The sequence below is a fragment of the Notolepis coatsorum genome, assembly GCF_963971535.1.
Source record: "Notolepis coatsorum genome assembly, chromosome: 15".
NCBI lineage: Eukaryota > Metazoa > Chordata > Actinopteri > Aulopiformes > Paralepididae > Notolepis > Notolepis coatsorum.
Window position 1 is genome coordinate 61,339,014 of NC_140179.1, and position 16,579 is coordinate 61,355,592.

Sequence of the window (16,579 nt, forward strand, 5' to 3'; positions counted from 1 at the left end):
TATCAAATTCATCATCAAAATATAGATGTTCAGATAAAACGTATTATTCACAGTTTTGGGGCGGTCGTCCCACAAGACATCCAAAAGTGGCAACTACATTACAGCAGTTAAAAAATTGATGTATTTGCCAATATGAAAGAGACTTACTAACCTGCTAGTTGTTTCTCTGGGTCCCTCACATGTGACTGGCTGATGCAACATCCTGTCCTTGAGGTGGTTTCAAAATAAAAGTCCCACAATTGTGTTTTCTTGATGGTCGCCCCAGATGATATTTCATAAAATTAACATATGCGGACAACATTCGTTTGTATATTATGATGGAAGTATATGTGCAAATGCTTCATAATGTTGTCAATGAATGCAAAACATGTTTGAAATTATGCCAAATAGGGCAAGGGAAATATTTAAATAGATTTAAAGTGATTTTAAGCCGGTTGTCCAAATAGAAGTCAATGCTGGACGGTCACCCCACATGGACATTTGACACTTCAGATAGCAGAAAAATGACCAATAACTCAAATGTTTGGATGAGTTAGAGTGGGTCTGTATATGGGGAAGGTATTAGAGATACATGTAATCGTTTTATGAATTTTTATGTTTTTTTTAAGGTAAGAAATTCAGTGGGACAGAAAAAATAGGCGTCACGTCATTGACCCATCCACTTAGCATGAAGAGACTACCTAGCATCACTGTGTGTATCCACTTAGCATGAAGAGACTAGCTAGCATCACTGTGTATCCACTTAGCATGAAGAGACTAGCTAGCATCACTGTGTGTATCCACTTAGCATGAAGAGACTAGCTAGCATCACTGTGTATCCACTTAGCATGAATAGACTAGCTAGCATCACTGTCTATCCACTTAGCATGAAGAGACTACCTAGCATCACTGTGTATCAACTTAGCATGAAGAGACTAGCTAGCATCACTGTGTGTATCCACTTAGCATGATGAGACGAGCTAGCATCACTGTGTATCCACTTAGCATGAAGAGACTACCTAGCATCACTGTGTGTATCCACTTAGCATGAAGAGACTAGCTAGCATCACTGTGTGTATCCACTTAGCATGAAGAGACTACCTAGCATCACTGTGTGTATCCACTTAGCATGAAGAGACTAGCTAGCATAACTGTGTATCCACTTAGCATGAAGAGACTACCTAGCATCACTGTGTATCCACTAAGCATGGAGAGACTAGCTAGCATCACTGTGTGTATCCACTTAGCATGAAGAGACTAGCTAGCATCACTGGGATCATCCCTATGTTCCCCGGGTCCTATGTTCCCCGGGTTCTATGTTCCCCGCTTTGATTGATTAATAGATTGAAAATTTTATAAATTTTTATTATTTTATTAATTATTAATGGCCGCCTTGTTTCGAATGGTTAAGCTTAGGCCCTCGTTCGAACTGGTTAAGGTTAGAGTTTGGAATCAGGGCTGGTGGTCTAAAATGTTCAATCTATCAATCAATCAAAGCGGGGAACATAGAACCCGGGGAACATAGGACCCGGGGAACATAGACATGCTCCCGCATCACTGTGTATCCACTTAGCATGGAGAGACTAGCTAGCATCACTGTGTATCCACTTAGCATGATGAGACTAGCTAGCATCACTGTGTATCCACTTAGCATGAAAAGACTAGCTAGCATCACTGTGTATCCACTTAGCGTGATGAGACTAGCTAGCATCACTGTGTATCCACTTAGCATGAAGAGACTAGCTAGCATCACTGTGTATCCACTTAGCGTGATGAGACTAGCTAGCATCACTGTGTAGCCACTTAGCATGAAGGGGAGCATGTCCATGTTCCCCGGGTCCCATGTTCCCCGGTAGCGATGGATAGTCAGACCACCAGCCCTGATTCCAAACTCTAACCTTAACCAACTTCGAAAGAGTCGCCAAGCTTAACCAGTTCGAAACAAGGCGGACATTAATAATTAATCAAATAATAAAAACTTATAAAATTTGCAATCAATCGGGGAACATAGGACCCGGGGAACATAGGGATGACCCCGCATGAAGAGACTAGCTAGCAGTATCCTAGCGGCGGATCTGGTACCACAGAGTTCCAGGTTGTTATGTAACTCTCTGGCCTTCAGCCTCTTACTGACCACTTGTTTTAATGGAAAACAAGACGCTCTCTCTCCCTCTTACGGTCGCTCTTTCTTTCTCCCTCTCTCTGCCTGTATTGTGCCAGCAAACTCATACATATTCACAGCCTTCATTAATGCCCTCTGTCTTTTTGTAATGCGTTTGACCTATTCTAGTCTCTGAAGGAAAGGCTTTTACTTTTAATAGTCCTACTGACGAATGGTTTAAATTTTATTTTATTTGTCACATATAAAGTACAATGTACATTACAGTGAAATGCTTGGTTCTGTATGAGCCCCTGAGAAAATGTGTCATACAGTAAAAAGAAGAATAAAGTCCCAACACTATACAAATATACAGCTCTGAAGGCTCTAAACGGTGTCAGACTGTGGTTGTACTGGGCAGCTCCTAGTGGTCAACAGTGTCAGACTGGTTGTACTGGGCAGCTCCTAGTGGTCAACAGTGTCCGACTGTGTTTGTACTGGGCAGCTTCTAGTGGTCAACAGTGTCTGACTGTTTGTACTGGGCAGCTCCTAGTGGTCAACAGTGTCTGACTGTGTTTGTACTGGGCAGCTCCTAGTGGTCAACAGTGTCTGACTGTTTGTACTGGGCAGCTCCCAGTTAACTGACCTAGTCTGTTCACTCTGTTATACAGAACCATCTGGGAAGTCATATTTTGAAACCGTCTGGAATAGGGCCGGCACCTTAAAGAGAGAGAGGAGATGTGTGGTGGTGTAGTAGTAGTTGTTTGTTGTTACATAACTTGAAGCCAAGCACACATGTACACACACACACACACACACACATACACACCTACACACACACACATTGAGAGAGTGAAAGAAAGAAGAGAGGGGGTAGAGAGTACTGTAGAGAGTCAGTAGGCTACAGTACAGAGAATAAGAGTTGACCCTATTCTGTACAGTTGTTGTAGATGAGACGTATGTTTTTATAATAGTGGTGGTAGTAGTAGTTAGAGATGGGCGTGAGTCGTAGCTATGAGAAAAATCGAAGAAAAAAAATATCGAAATTAGTAATTTTTATGAAAAAAAAAATATATATATATATATTTTTTTTGCATATCTTTTCACATGTATGTGTAAAATTATAACTTTTTGTTGGTTTCCTTAAACATATGTTTTTTTTTTTTTTTTTTTTAAGTTTTTTTTCCTTTTCGAGTAATACACGATCACTCGAGTATAGCATGCGATCAATCAATCTGGATTTTTCTTTAAAATGCCCATCCCTAGTAGTAGTAGAGATGTGTGTTTTTGTAGTAGCAAAAGTAGAGATGTATGTTTTTGTAGTAGTAATAGTAGATATGTATGTTTTTGTAGAGGATGTATTTTTGTAGTAGTAGAGATGTGTTTTTGTAGTAGTAGTAGAGATGTGTGTTGTAGTAGAGAAGTGTTTTTTGTAGTAGTAGAGATGTGTGTTGTAGTAGAGAAGTGTTTTTTGTAGTAGTAGAGATGTGTGTTGTAGTAGAGAAGTGTTTTTTGTAGTAGTAGTAGAGATGTGTGTTGTAGTAGAGAAGTGTTTTTTGTAGTAGTAGAGATGTGTGTTTTTGTAGTAGAGGAGATGTGTGTTTTTGTAGTAGTAGAGATGTGTGTTTTTGTAGTAGAGGAGATGTGTGTTTTTGTAGTAGATGAGATGTGTGTTTTTGTAGTAGTAGAGATGTGTGTTTTTGTAGTAGAGGAGATGTGTGTTTTTGTAGTAGTAGAGATGTGTGTTTTTGTAGTAGTAGTAGAGATGTGTGTTTTTGTAGTAGAGGAGATGTGTGTTTTTGTAGTAGAGATGTGTTTTTGTAGTAGTATGGGATATGTGTTTTTTTGTAGTAGTAGAGAAGTGTGTTTTTGTAGTAGTAGATGAGATGTGTGGTTTTGTAGTAGTAGAGAAGTGTGTTTTTGTAGTAGTAGATGAGATGTGTGGTTTTGTAGTAGTAGAGATGTGTGTTTTTGAAGTAGAGATGTGTTTTTGTAGTAGTAGTAGAGATGTGTGTTGTAGTAGAGCATATGTGTGTTTTTGTAGTAGTAGTAGAGATGTGTTTTTGTAGTAGTAGAGATGTGTGTTTTTGTAGTAGTAGTAGAGATGTGTGTTGTAGTAGAGGATATGTGTGTTTTTGTAGTAGAGGAGAAGTGTGTTTTGTAGTAGTAGAGATGTGTGTTTTTGTAGTAGTAGAGATCATCGGCGTATTTAGACCACTATCTATGCAAGTAGAGGCCCCCCTGGTGTCCTGGGTTGTGGACTATCTGACGGGAAGACCACAGTACGTGCGCCTACGGAGCTGTGTGTCAGACAGACTGGTCAGCAACACCGGGGCCCCGCAGGGGACAGTCCTCTCTCCCTTCCTCTTCACTGTCTACACCAACGACTTCCACTATCGGTCAGAGTCCTGCCACCTTCAGAAGTTTTCTGATGACTCTGCGATAGTGGGATGTATAAAGGACGGTGACGAGAGGGAATACCGGGAACTGGTAGCGGACTTTGTCACATGGTGCGACAAAAACCACCTGCAGCTAAATGTGGCGAAGACCAAGGAACTGGTTGTGGAGCTGGGGAGGAGGAGGAGGAGTGCACCCGTGACCCCCGTTTCCATCAGGGGAGTTGATGTGGACATGGTTGAGGTGTACAAATACCTCGGTGTGCACATCGACAACAAACTGAACGGGTCAAAACATGCAGAAGCACTATACAAGAAGGGCCAGAGCCGACTCTACTTCCTCAGAAGGCTGAGATCCTTCAATGTCTGTACAAGGATGTTGAGGATGTTCTATGAGTCGGTGGTGGCGGGCGCCTTCTTGTACGCTGTGACCTGCTGGGGCAGCGGACTGAGAGCAGTGGACACAACCAGGCTGGATAAGCTGGTCAGGAAGGCCAGCAGCGTGGTTGGGGTTGAGCTGGACTCTCTAGCGAGGGTGGCGGAGAGGAGGAGCCTCGCTAAGCTCCAGGCCATCAGTGAAAACCCCACCCATCCACTTGGCTGACAGGAGGAGCATGTTCAGTGCTAGGCTCACACTACCCAAATGCAGCACCGAACGGCACAGGAAGTCCTTCATTCCAACAGCCATCAGACTATATAATGCATCACTGTGCCTCACTGCATCACTGAGCACAGAGCGGCAGCTCAATAGTGGCAGGAGGACGCGACTAGCGGCCTCCAGGCTCCACAACAGGGGGCAGCGACGGCTGCCAGACATTGATCTAAGTCTAATAAAATCTAAAATAGTCTAAAATACACTACCTAAAGCATATTGCACCTAGTTACACTGAATACTGGAATATATATTTCATATTTCATTTAGTTAGATTTAAATTATAATTATATTGACCAAATTGTTTACCCCATGCTCAGTATGCTCAGTATATTCTTACTGTATTTATTTCTGTATATTTTATTTCATTTCATTTTATCCTATTTTATTTTACTCTACTCTTATCCTAGGCAACTTGAGTTGATTTGTGTTATTATTCTAATTTGTGACCTGTCCTGTCTAAATGTTTAAATGTTGAGCGATTTGCAGTGTCTCATTTCCCACGGGATAATAAAAGTATTTCTATTCTATATCTATTCTATTCTATCAGTAGATATATATATATATATATTTTAACAAATGTTTTTTATTTCCCCTTTTTTAACATGATCAAATGATCATTTAACATGATCAAATAATTATTATAATATTTTTTACTTCGCTTTGAAATATTATAGTGAAATATTTTGCACTGTTGTCGCATTTATCTTGTTGAAATCCTCCAACAGGCTCTTTTTTGTAAGTTGACTGGTTTGCACACCAATAATACAGTGCAATAATAGAATAGTAGAATAGATAGTAAAATTGTGCTACAGTACAATCAACAGCGGGGTGTATTAGAAGGCTATGGTGAAGAGGTACGTTTTTAGCTTATTTCTGAAAATATTAAGAGATCTAGCTTCCCTAATGTCCATAGGTAGTGTGTTCCATAACTTTGGTGCATAGTTAGCAAAGGCTGCATCCCCGATTTTCTTTAGACTGTGGCTTGGAACCTTCAATAGACCAGTAGTAAATGATCGCAATGTTTATACTTTGTATATAAGGAGGAGGACCTTGAAATAAATTCTAAATGTTACCGGAAGCCAGTGTAGGTTACTTACTTGTAACTTCGGGTTTGATGTGTGTTTTTGTAGTAGTAGAGATGTGTGTTTTTGTAGTAGAGATGTGTGTTTTTGTAGTAGAGGAGATGTGTGTTTTTGTAGTAGTAGTAGAGATGTGTGTTTTTGTAGTAGTAGTAGCGATGTGTGTTTTTGTAGTAGTAGATGAGATGTGTGTTTTTGTAGTAGTAGTAGTAGAGATGTGTGTTTTTGTAGTAGTAGAGATGTGTGTTTTTGTAGTAGAGATGTGTTTTTGTAGTATAGTATATGTGTTTTTTGTAGTAGTAGAGATGGGTGTTTTTGTAGTAGAGATGTGTGTTTTTTGTAGTAGTATAGTATATGTGTTTTTTGTAGTAGTAGTAGAGATGTGTGTTTTTGTAGTAGTAGAGGATGTGTTTTTGTAGTAGTAATAGTACAGGAGATGTGTGTTTTTGTAGTAGTAGAGGATATGTTTTTTTTTTGTTGTAGTAGAGAAGTGTGTTTTTGTAGTAGTAGATGAGATGTGTGGTTTTGTAGTAGTAGAGATGTGTGTTTTTGTAGTAGTAGAGATGTGTGTTTTTGTAGTAGAGGAGATGTGTGTTTTTATAGTAGTAGAGATGTGTGTTTTTGTAGTAGAGGAGATGTGTGTTTTTGTAGTAGTAGAGATGTGTGTTTTGTAGTAGACATGTGTGTTTTTGTAGTAGAGGAGATGTGTGTTTTTGTAGTAGTAGTAGAGATGTGTGTTTTTGTAGTAGTAGATGAGATGTGTGTTTTTGTAGTAGTAGAGATGTGTGTTTTTGTAGTAGTAGAGATGTGTTTTTGAAGTAGAGATGTGTTTTTTTTAGTAGTATAGGATGTGTTTTTTGTAGTAGTAGAGATGTGTGTTTTTGTAGTAGTAGAGGAGATGTGTGTTTTTGTAGTAGTAGAGGATGTGTTTTTGTAGTAGTAATAGTACAGGAGATGTGTGGTGTTGTAGTAGAACTATAGAGTTTTGTTTTTGTATTAGTAGAGGAGATGTGTGTTTTTGTAGTAGTAGAGATGTGTGTTTTTGTAGTAGTAGAGGAGATGTGTGTTTTTGTAGTAGTAGAGGATGTGTTTTTGTAGTAGTAATAGTACAGGAGATGTGTGGTGTTGTAGTAGAACTATAGAGTTTTGTTTTTGTATTAGTAGAGGAGATGTGTGTTTTTGTAGTAGTAGAGATGTGTGTTTTTGTAGTAGTAGGGATGTGTGTTTTTGTGGTAGTAGAGAAGTGTGTTTTTGTAGTAGTAGTAGTAGAGGAGATGTGTGTTTTTGTAGTAGTAGTCGAGGAAATGTGTGTTTGATGTACTTGTAGTTGAGTAGTTACTGTTGTTACTAGCTGGGACATCCATCTGTCCTCTCCCTCCCTCTCTCCTCTCTCTCCTTCTCTCCTTCCATCCCCTCTCTCCCTCCCCTCTCTCCTTCCATCCCCTCTCTCCCTCCCTCCCTCCCTCCCTCCCCCCTTCAGGTGTATAGGAGCTGCTCAGAAAGTGTATAGCAGGGCAGTTTTAAAGAGTCCAGAGCCTCTCTGCTGAGTGGTGTGTTTAGGATCTCCTATAGTCTACTGTTATCAGCTGCTTTCAGTCAGCAGTAGCTACAAGTCGCTAAAAATAGATAGAGATGCAGAGAGAAAAAAGGTTGATACAAAAAGGACTGGAGCCTGTCGTTAAACTAAAGAACCTCTTCCCCTTCTCTCCGAACAGCTAATTTACATAATGACCTCCAAAAGTGTGTTTCCCCGCATGCAAGTACACAGAAGGCTTATCATTTTCAATGAATAATAATAAGTGACTAATCAACTAACAGAGTAGTCTTGGATCGACTAAAACCAGATCACGGCATTTTAGCGCTGTGTGGTCTAAGTTGTGTGGTCTGTAAGTTGTCTGGTCTGTAAGTTGTGTGGTCTGTAAGTTGTGTGGTCTGTAAGTTGTCTGGTCTGTAAGTTGTCTGGTCTGTAAGTTGTCTGGTCTGTAAGTTGTGTGGTCTGTAAGTTGTGTGGTCTGTAAGTTGTGTGGTCTGTAAGTTGTCTGGTCTGTAAGTTGTCTGGTCTGTAAGTTGTGTGGTCTGTAAGTTGTGTGGTCTGTAAGTCGTCTGGTCTGTAAGTTGTCTGGTCTGTAAGTTGTCTGGTCTGTAAGTTGTGTGGTCTGTAAGTTGTGTGGTCTGTAAGTCGTCTGGTCTGTAAGTTGTCTGGTCTGTAAGTTGTCTGGTCTGTAAGTCGTCTGGTCTGTAAGTTGTCTGGTCTGTAAGTTGTGTGGTCTGTAAGTTGTGTGGTCTGTAAGTTGTAAGTTGTCTGGTCTGTAAGTCGTCTGGTCTGTAAGTTGTCTGGTCTGTAAGTTGTGTGGTCTGTAAGTTGTCTGGTCTGTAAGTTGTGTGGTCTGCAAGTTGTGTGGTCTGTAAGTTGTGTGGTCTGTAAGTTGTGTGGTCTGTAAGTTGTGTGGTCTGTAAGTTGTGTTGTCTGTAAGTTGTGTGGTCTGTAAGTTGTGTGGTAAAAAAGAGCGGTCGATGAGCTCGGCGTAGAGGAGTGCTCCCATCGTGGCCAACTAGAAAGCACTTAACGCGTTGAGCTTGCATGTATACACGCCTTGATTAAGCAATTAACCACTCTTATTGGCTCCAAACTCGACATATTCAATGTACAGGTGCAGCTCAATACATTAGAATATCGTGGAAGAGTCTATATATTTCGCTGTATTGATGCAGTAATTTGTGCAAAAGGAGCCCCACCCAAGTACTGAGTGAACATACATGAACATACTTTTCAGAAGGCCGACATTTCTATATAAATCTTTTTTTTTTGTCTTATCAAACTTTCTGAGATACTGAATTTTGAGCTTTCATGCGCTGTAAGCCATAATCATCCAAATTAAAACAAATAAAGGCTTGAAATATTTAACGTTGTGTGTAATGAATCTATAATCTAGGAGAGTTTTGCTTTTTGAATTGAATTACTGAAATAAAAAAACTTTTCCACTTTTCTAATTTGTTGAGCTGCACCTGTATAATGGTTAATCAGTGTGTATACTAGGGCTGTACCGAATGTAATTTTTTTACATTAAAAGTTTCAAGTTTTCGAATGAAGCTTCGAAATATCTGTCACCATATTTCATGATATAATCATAAAAAGAAGAAAAAATCCTCAAACAAAATCCTTAATTTGAATAAAGCGATTAATCAGATTAAATTAATGAATAAATAATCCAATAAGGGCACGGTTGGTCCGAAAGTGATGGGGACGTCTTGATGGAGCGCCAAGCGGATGCAGATAGGCTACATCATTTATGATAAATGTTTTATAAAAATGTTTATGACTAGTCATATACTATAATAGTATAATATTAGTGTAGCCTAATCTTTATCTGCAACTGTGAAGAAAAACCCCATTGGTTTAAACAGAATGAATAGACACTGTCAATGTTATGAATAAAGCTTCGAACGATTCGGTACAGCCCTAATAATGGTTAATCAGCGTGTATATACGACTTCACTCTCAGCTAAGCTCTGTGCCCACCAGTCCAATTTTGTCATGTTATTGTAGAGAAGATAAGAGTGTAAGAACAAAATGTACCTCTCCCCCCCACCTTCTCTGCAAACACAGGACAGAAACGAGTCAAAGTGAGTGACGCCAATTTGGAACCGGATCCATGAATCATGAACGCGTGTCAACGGATCTTTATGATCAATATAGATTTCATTAGTAGGACACATGTAATCAAGTACACATAAAGAGGTCAATGAGCTTTGCTAAGAGGAGTGCTCCCATTGTGAGAGAGAGAGAGAGAGAGAGAGAGAGAGAGAGAGAGAGAGAGAGAGAGAGAGAGAGAGAGAGAGAGAGAGAGAGAGAGAGAGAGAGATTTATCAGACGAGGACATTCGGTCATGAGAACCTACATATAAAGGCATGTAGTGTATGGTTACATTTGAATGTAATCTAATCAATGGATTAAAACAAACTAGTTTAGTTTTAGTTATGATGGTCAAGTCAAGAAAGAAGAACATTCTTTCATCTATATGTCAAACTCTGCAAGGATAGAATTAATACATCCCCAAGTTAGATAGTGAAATATATTCTAAATGTTATCTTCAGCTCTGGATGCCTAGGGTGACCAGACGTCGCGCATTGCGCGTGATTGTACAGCATTCGTGTCTCCTTTCACGCGTCACGCATATTGAGACCATGTCCTGCATGATTGGTTGTCATCCGGCTAACGCCCCCCCCCCAGCCAATGTGAAAGAACCTCTATGCGTCGCGTAACGTTACTAGTATCTGACCGCGAGGGACACCGCATCCTGGGCATCCAGGCGACATGACAACTAGTCCCAACGGCGCATTTCCGGAGACTAATGTTATGTTTTGACAACAGATGTTTTGACAAATTGCTTGTATTGCCACCCATACTTGCAAATGTTTTATTGCACTTGTGGCAACGTGTGTTGTCTTCGTTTTGTTCTCTCCTCCATGATAATAATAATAATGAGCGCAGAGCTCGGTCTGTGTCCTCAGCGCTTGAAGCTGAGGACACAGACCGAGCTCTGCGCTCATTATTATTATTATCATGGCGGAGAGAACAATGAGCGCAGAGCTCGGTCTGTGTCCTCAGCGCTTCAACCGCTGAGGACACAGACCGAGCTCTGTGCTTATTATTATTATTATTATTATTATTATTATTATTATTATTATTATTATTATTATTATTATTATTATTATTATTATTATTATTATTATTATTATTATTATTATTATTATCATCATGGCGGAGAGAACAAAACGAAAATCTGGGTACACTTTACGAAAGTCGATGCCGACAATGCACGTTGCCACAAGTGCAATAAAACATTTGCAAGTATAGTTGGCAATACAAGCAATTTGTCAAAACATCTGTTGTCAAAACATAACATTAGTCTCCAGAAATGCGCCGTTTTCGACTGCTTTGCTCGCAGTTACCATCTCCATGCACGTCCACTGCAGTTTATTTTTTATTTTATGCCCGTCTTTTTTCTGTTGTGAAGCACTTTGAGCTGCAGTTTCTGTATGAAAGGTGCTATACAAATAAAGTGTATTATTATTATTAGTGGGGTAACATGGGCTGACTTTGGTAGATCGGAGATCAGGCGGGCCATTGCGTTCTGTGGGAACATTAGTGAACATAAACAACTCTCTCCCATATCCAAAAGCTAGAGAACAAACTCAAATTGGGAGAACTGTTCTAAATGACACTGAGAACACAGAGTCTTGCTTCAGAGCCGAGACCATTACGACAGAATAAAGCTAATTAAATTTGGGTATAACAAATAAAATTCTGTCTATTCTATGGAGCAGCTCCAGATTTTATACACGTTTATCACAGGTTTGAGTCTTTCTTCTCTGGTTTCTGGCTTTGGGAGAAGAGAGTAGCTCATGTTCACATATATTGATTGAAATATCCTGGGCGATGGAAATAATTTGAATTCTTGATTTGCATTAAACAAGTGTGGATCATGCACAGCGCCTGGGTTCAGTTCCACTGACATCAGTTCACTTCAATTAAATGTTATTGTCATTGTTACAAAGCACAGGGTATACAGTAGGTACAACGCAAATTGTACTTGTGAGTTCCAGAGAATTCAATATAATAATATCTTAGATTTATATAACGCCTTTCAGGAGACCCAAGGCGCTTAACAGTAGGGGGCATCTAGGGAAAGGGGATGGGGAACAACTTAACAAAGTAAAAAAGAAAAGAGGGAAATCAGGCAGTCATTTACAAATTTGGTGAACAGGTGGGTTTTGAGTTAGGATTTGAAAGAGTGCAGGGATGTAGCACTACGGATGTTTGGAGCGAGGGGGTTCCAGAGGGTGGGTGCGGCAACAGAGAAGGCTCTGGGACCAACCGTGTGCCGGTTGGTGGTGGGGATGGAGAGGAGACCGGAGTCAGAGGACCGCAGCCTCCTGGGTGGGATGTAGGGATGGAGGAGGTCGGCTAGGTACCGGGGGGCAAGGGAGTGACAGGGTTTGTAGGTGATGAGGAGGATCTTGAAATTGATGCAGGGCTTGACTGGAAGCCGGTGGAGGTGGATGAGGGTGGGGGTGATGTGGTGCCAGGGCTTGGTGCGGGTGAGAACCCTAGCAGCAGAATTTTTAACATATTGTTTGCGTAAATAGGTAAAAAAAAGTTTGCGTAAATAGGTATAAAACAACCCTCCCACTATTTCTTGAAGCCTTGATGATGATAATATTAATAATAATAATAATACACTTTATTTGTAGTGTTTGAAGTGCTTCACAGCAGTATAATAGACATATATGAACATAAAATAGGCATAGAATGAGTGACATTTACAGAATAAAAGCAATGCATGAAGCGCAGACACAAAATATACATACAAATGTGCATAAAATGGACAGAATACAAGTAGAGAAACAAAATAGCTCACTTACAGTACAATCATGACGGTGTGGATGTAATGAGTCTCACTTACAGTATAATCATGACAGCGTGGATGTAATGAGTAAGTGGCATTATTGTGTGTATTAAAAGGTTAAGCTGAAGAGGTAATTTTTTTTAACTTATTTACTGAAACCACCATTTGATGCACTGCACCCTGGGAAAAACGAGTCCAATAGCTCATCATTCTCTTTTGTCTCTCTGCCCTGTCCTCTCGCTCTACCTCCCTCTTCCCCCTGTCTCCATCTCTCTCTCTCTCTCTCTCCAGGTCGTACCCTGTTGGAGAAGCTGTTTTTACAACAGGAAGAGGCGGAGCCTGAGGAGGCGGAGAGGCTGTGTTCCAGGATCCTGGCGATGGGTCTCCTGCTGCCGTTCACGGACTGTTTCCGAGAGCAGCTGGGGGGCAGCGCCACGCAGATCTGCTGCACCAACACCAGGTTTGATGTAAGTTTACGTCCCAACAGATCCCAGATCAAATCAAATGTATTTGTAAGGCCCGACAACACACGTTAATGTCCCCATTGGCCGGACACGTCTTCTTTAAACAAGTCAAGAAGAAACATCACAATAAATTAGGGATGCCCCGATCGATCGGCCAGCGATCGGTATTGGCCGATATTCAGTATAAATATGAGATCGGTGAATTCCGATAATGCTTTATTTTTGCCGATCGTGAAAACCGATAGAAAAACATGATCCAATTCTTAGCAGAGATCTCACTCGCTGACTTCTGTCTCAAGCACACAGAGCTGCAGCGCACGGCCCCTCCTCCTCCTCCTCCTCCCCTGCCCCTCCCGCACCCGTGTAAACAGCTCCTATTGCCTCCGGCAGTCTGCTCTACTCTGGTGCATGCGACCGTGAGCTAACGTTAGCTACCTAGCTATCGTTACTGTTTAAACAAAATTACCCAGTCAACTATTCACTTTTAGTTTAATACATGAGGCATTGTCTAACGGTATCTAGCTGGCTAACTACTGATAGCTCCTGATATCAACAAATGCTCCAGCAATAGTCTAGTAGTGCATGATACCTCCGTTAGCTAGGTAGCTCACGTTAGCTCTATATGAAATGTCCCAGTAAACTAAATAGTTCACTGAGGCGTTGTCTTAACGTTATCTAGCCGGCTAGCAGTAGCTACAGATAGCTCCTGATATCAATGTCTTATAACATTGATTCGATGCGTATTCGAGCTCCTGGCTTGCATCGCAGTCATGAAAGGGGCTAGCTGAGGGAGTAGGGTATATCTGCAGAGCCGCAGATATACCCTGCTGAGGGCATGCTGAATGTGATTTGACCAAAGCAGAGTATACACACCGAGAGTGGAGCTGTTTGCAGATAGCGAGCATTTTGACTTGTTGCGTGGTGGCGATGTCTCGCAGATAATACAACTACAAGTATAATTATATAATATATAATATATATATATATATATATATAAAAAAAAGTATATATTTAATTATTTTCTTTTTTTTTATAAAACCAAAAACCATCGGTATCGGCCGATATGGCTTTTAGACGATCGGTGATCGGTATCGGTGGCAAAAAACGTGATCAGGGCATCCCTACAATAAATCAATAACAAAACAAAAACACCATAAAGTCCAAAACATTTAAAATAAATAAAATGCAACACTCCCAGACATGCCCCACACGAAGGTAAGGAAAAACTCACTAAAACCTAGCAATAGAAAAAAATGCACCACAGGCAATGTGGAGGAGAGAAACCTTAGAAGGGCCATTCAAGGGGGGATCTCCCTTCTTAGATGTCGGTGATAGTAGTGTTGCAATAAAGCAGGCAAAACAGTTAGTAAAGCATGCACTCACAAGCGTAATGAAACACATAAGTGCATGCAATAGCAACTGAACATTTTGAAAGATAAAAAATAGAGCTGATGGCGGATCTATTTGAGGCAAGGGGGCGTCGCATCCTCCCGGTCATCATCACGGGACATCCAACACTCCGGTCATCACTACGAGACAGGGAGACAGATCTGATGCACCAACACCAGGTTTGATGTAAGTTTACATCTTAACAGATCCCAGATCAGATGCACTACCACCGGGTTTGATGTAAGTTTACATCTAAACAGATCCCAGATCAGAGGCACCAACACCAGGTTTGATGTAAGATCGGCTCCACTACCACGATTCAAGATTCAAGAGGTTTATTCATCACATACATACACAAGACGTATAGTGAAATGAAGGTGGCCATGCCCGCTTCGATTGTGTAAAAAATACAAATAATAATAAAAGAATAAAATAGAATAGAAATAAAATAGACATGATAAAGATAAAATACAAAAGGCAATGCGTCCTATGTACACTTTCTATACAATATACAGTGCTGCCCTATGTCACTATGCTATCCTAACTATACTATACAAAAACATCCAGTTATATTTTCTTTTTTTTCTTTAAAGTGACCTTTTTCCTTTCCTTTGAAGTGACCTCTTCTCATGTGATTAAAGTGACCTGTGGTGTGTTTGTATGTGAGAGTGCAGATGTGTGTTCATGTGTGCTTGTGTGTGTAGAGATCAGTGTTCAATGTTCTGATGGCCTGGGGGAAGAAGCTGAGCCGTATGCGGAGGCACTTGCCTGACCGCAGCAGCTTGAACAGGCTATTGTTGGGGTGGTGAGGGTCCTTCATTATTCTGCAGGCTCTGTATTTGCACCTCCTATTGTATAAGTCCTGCAGGGGTGGTAGTGCAATACCCGTAGTACGCTCTGCTGAGCGCACCACTCTCTGTAGGGCCTTCCTGTCATGGGCAGTGCTGTTTCCAAACCAGGCAGTGATGTTCCCAGTCAGGATGCTCTTCCCCCGATACTCTGTGGTAGAGGCGCTGCTTTGCCTTTTTCACCACAGTGTGTGTGTTGTCCATGTCAGGTCCTCTGTGATGCGGACTCCCAGGTACTTAAAACTGCTCACCCTGTCCACAACAGCCCCATTTATCCACAGTGGCATGTGTGTCCCCTGCTGTATTCTCCTAAAATCCATGATCAGCTCCTTGGTCTTACCAATGTTCAGGAGTAGGCTGTTATCCCGGCACCATCGTGCCAGGACATCAACCTCCTTCCGATAGGCCTTCTCGTCATTGTCAGAGATCAGACCCACCACCACGTGTCGTCCGCAAACTTCACTATGGAGTTGGAGCTGAACCTGGCCACACAGTCATGTGTGTACAGCGAATACAGCAGGGGGCTGAGAACACAGCCCTGGGGGGACCCGATGAGTTGGAGGTGTGTCCACCCACCCTGACTGCCTGGGGCCTGTCGGTCAGAAAGTCCAGGATCCAGGCGCTCAGGGTGGGGTTGAGACCCAGATCAATCAACTTGTCAGCCTATGGGGGACTATGGTATTGAAAGCCGAACTATAGTCAATGAACAGCAATCTCACATAGCCCCCCTTCTGACTGTCGAGATGAGAAAGGGTGTTATGCAGTACCTGGGAGACCGCGTCGTAAGTGGACCTGTTTGTCCTGTATGCGAACTGCAATGTGTCCATGGTTTGATGTAAGTTTACGTCTTAACAGATCCCAGATCAGAGCGAAAACCTCATCGCTCGAAAATCTCCTGCTGTGTGGGTTCTCTCATTCATAACAATGGAAGCGATAACATTCTATCCGTCGCCTGGCTTAAAAAAATCAGTCGGCTGGCAAAAATCGCCCGGTGTGTGCATTGGACTTTATTAGCGAAATATGAGTTTATAAATATCTCTGCGCATCCCGGTGGAAACCAGATGAATTAGACGGAAATAAAGGAAGCTGTCATATGTGTGTGTAGTCCTATGAAAGAAGAGACCCAGGAATTTCGATGGGCTTTCGAATTTCATAAAACTACACTACCCCACTTGGAGCCGTCTGGCGTGAAATTATTTTTGAACCTTATTTTTCCTGATCATGTCACACAGGTCGAACGAACCTGAATGTTATTGCCATA

At 41.2% G+C, this 16,579-nt stretch overlaps 1 protein-coding gene across 1 annotated transcript in view; it reads left to right on the forward strand.

Moving 5' to 3' along the window:
• The window catches only part of LOC311242067 (formin-2-like), a gene marked incomplete at its 5' end in the record, with an annotated part of 151,592 nt that overhangs the window by 16,305 nt on the left and 118,708 nt on the right, over positions 1 to 16,579 (forward strand). Inside the window, one exon of the mRNA XM_084331018.1 lies at positions 12,909 to 13,084. Within this exon, the coding sequence (XP_084187144.1) occupies positions 12,909 to 13,084 (176 nt within the window). The remainder of the gene's footprint in view (positions 1 to 12,908; positions 13,085 to 16,579) is intronic.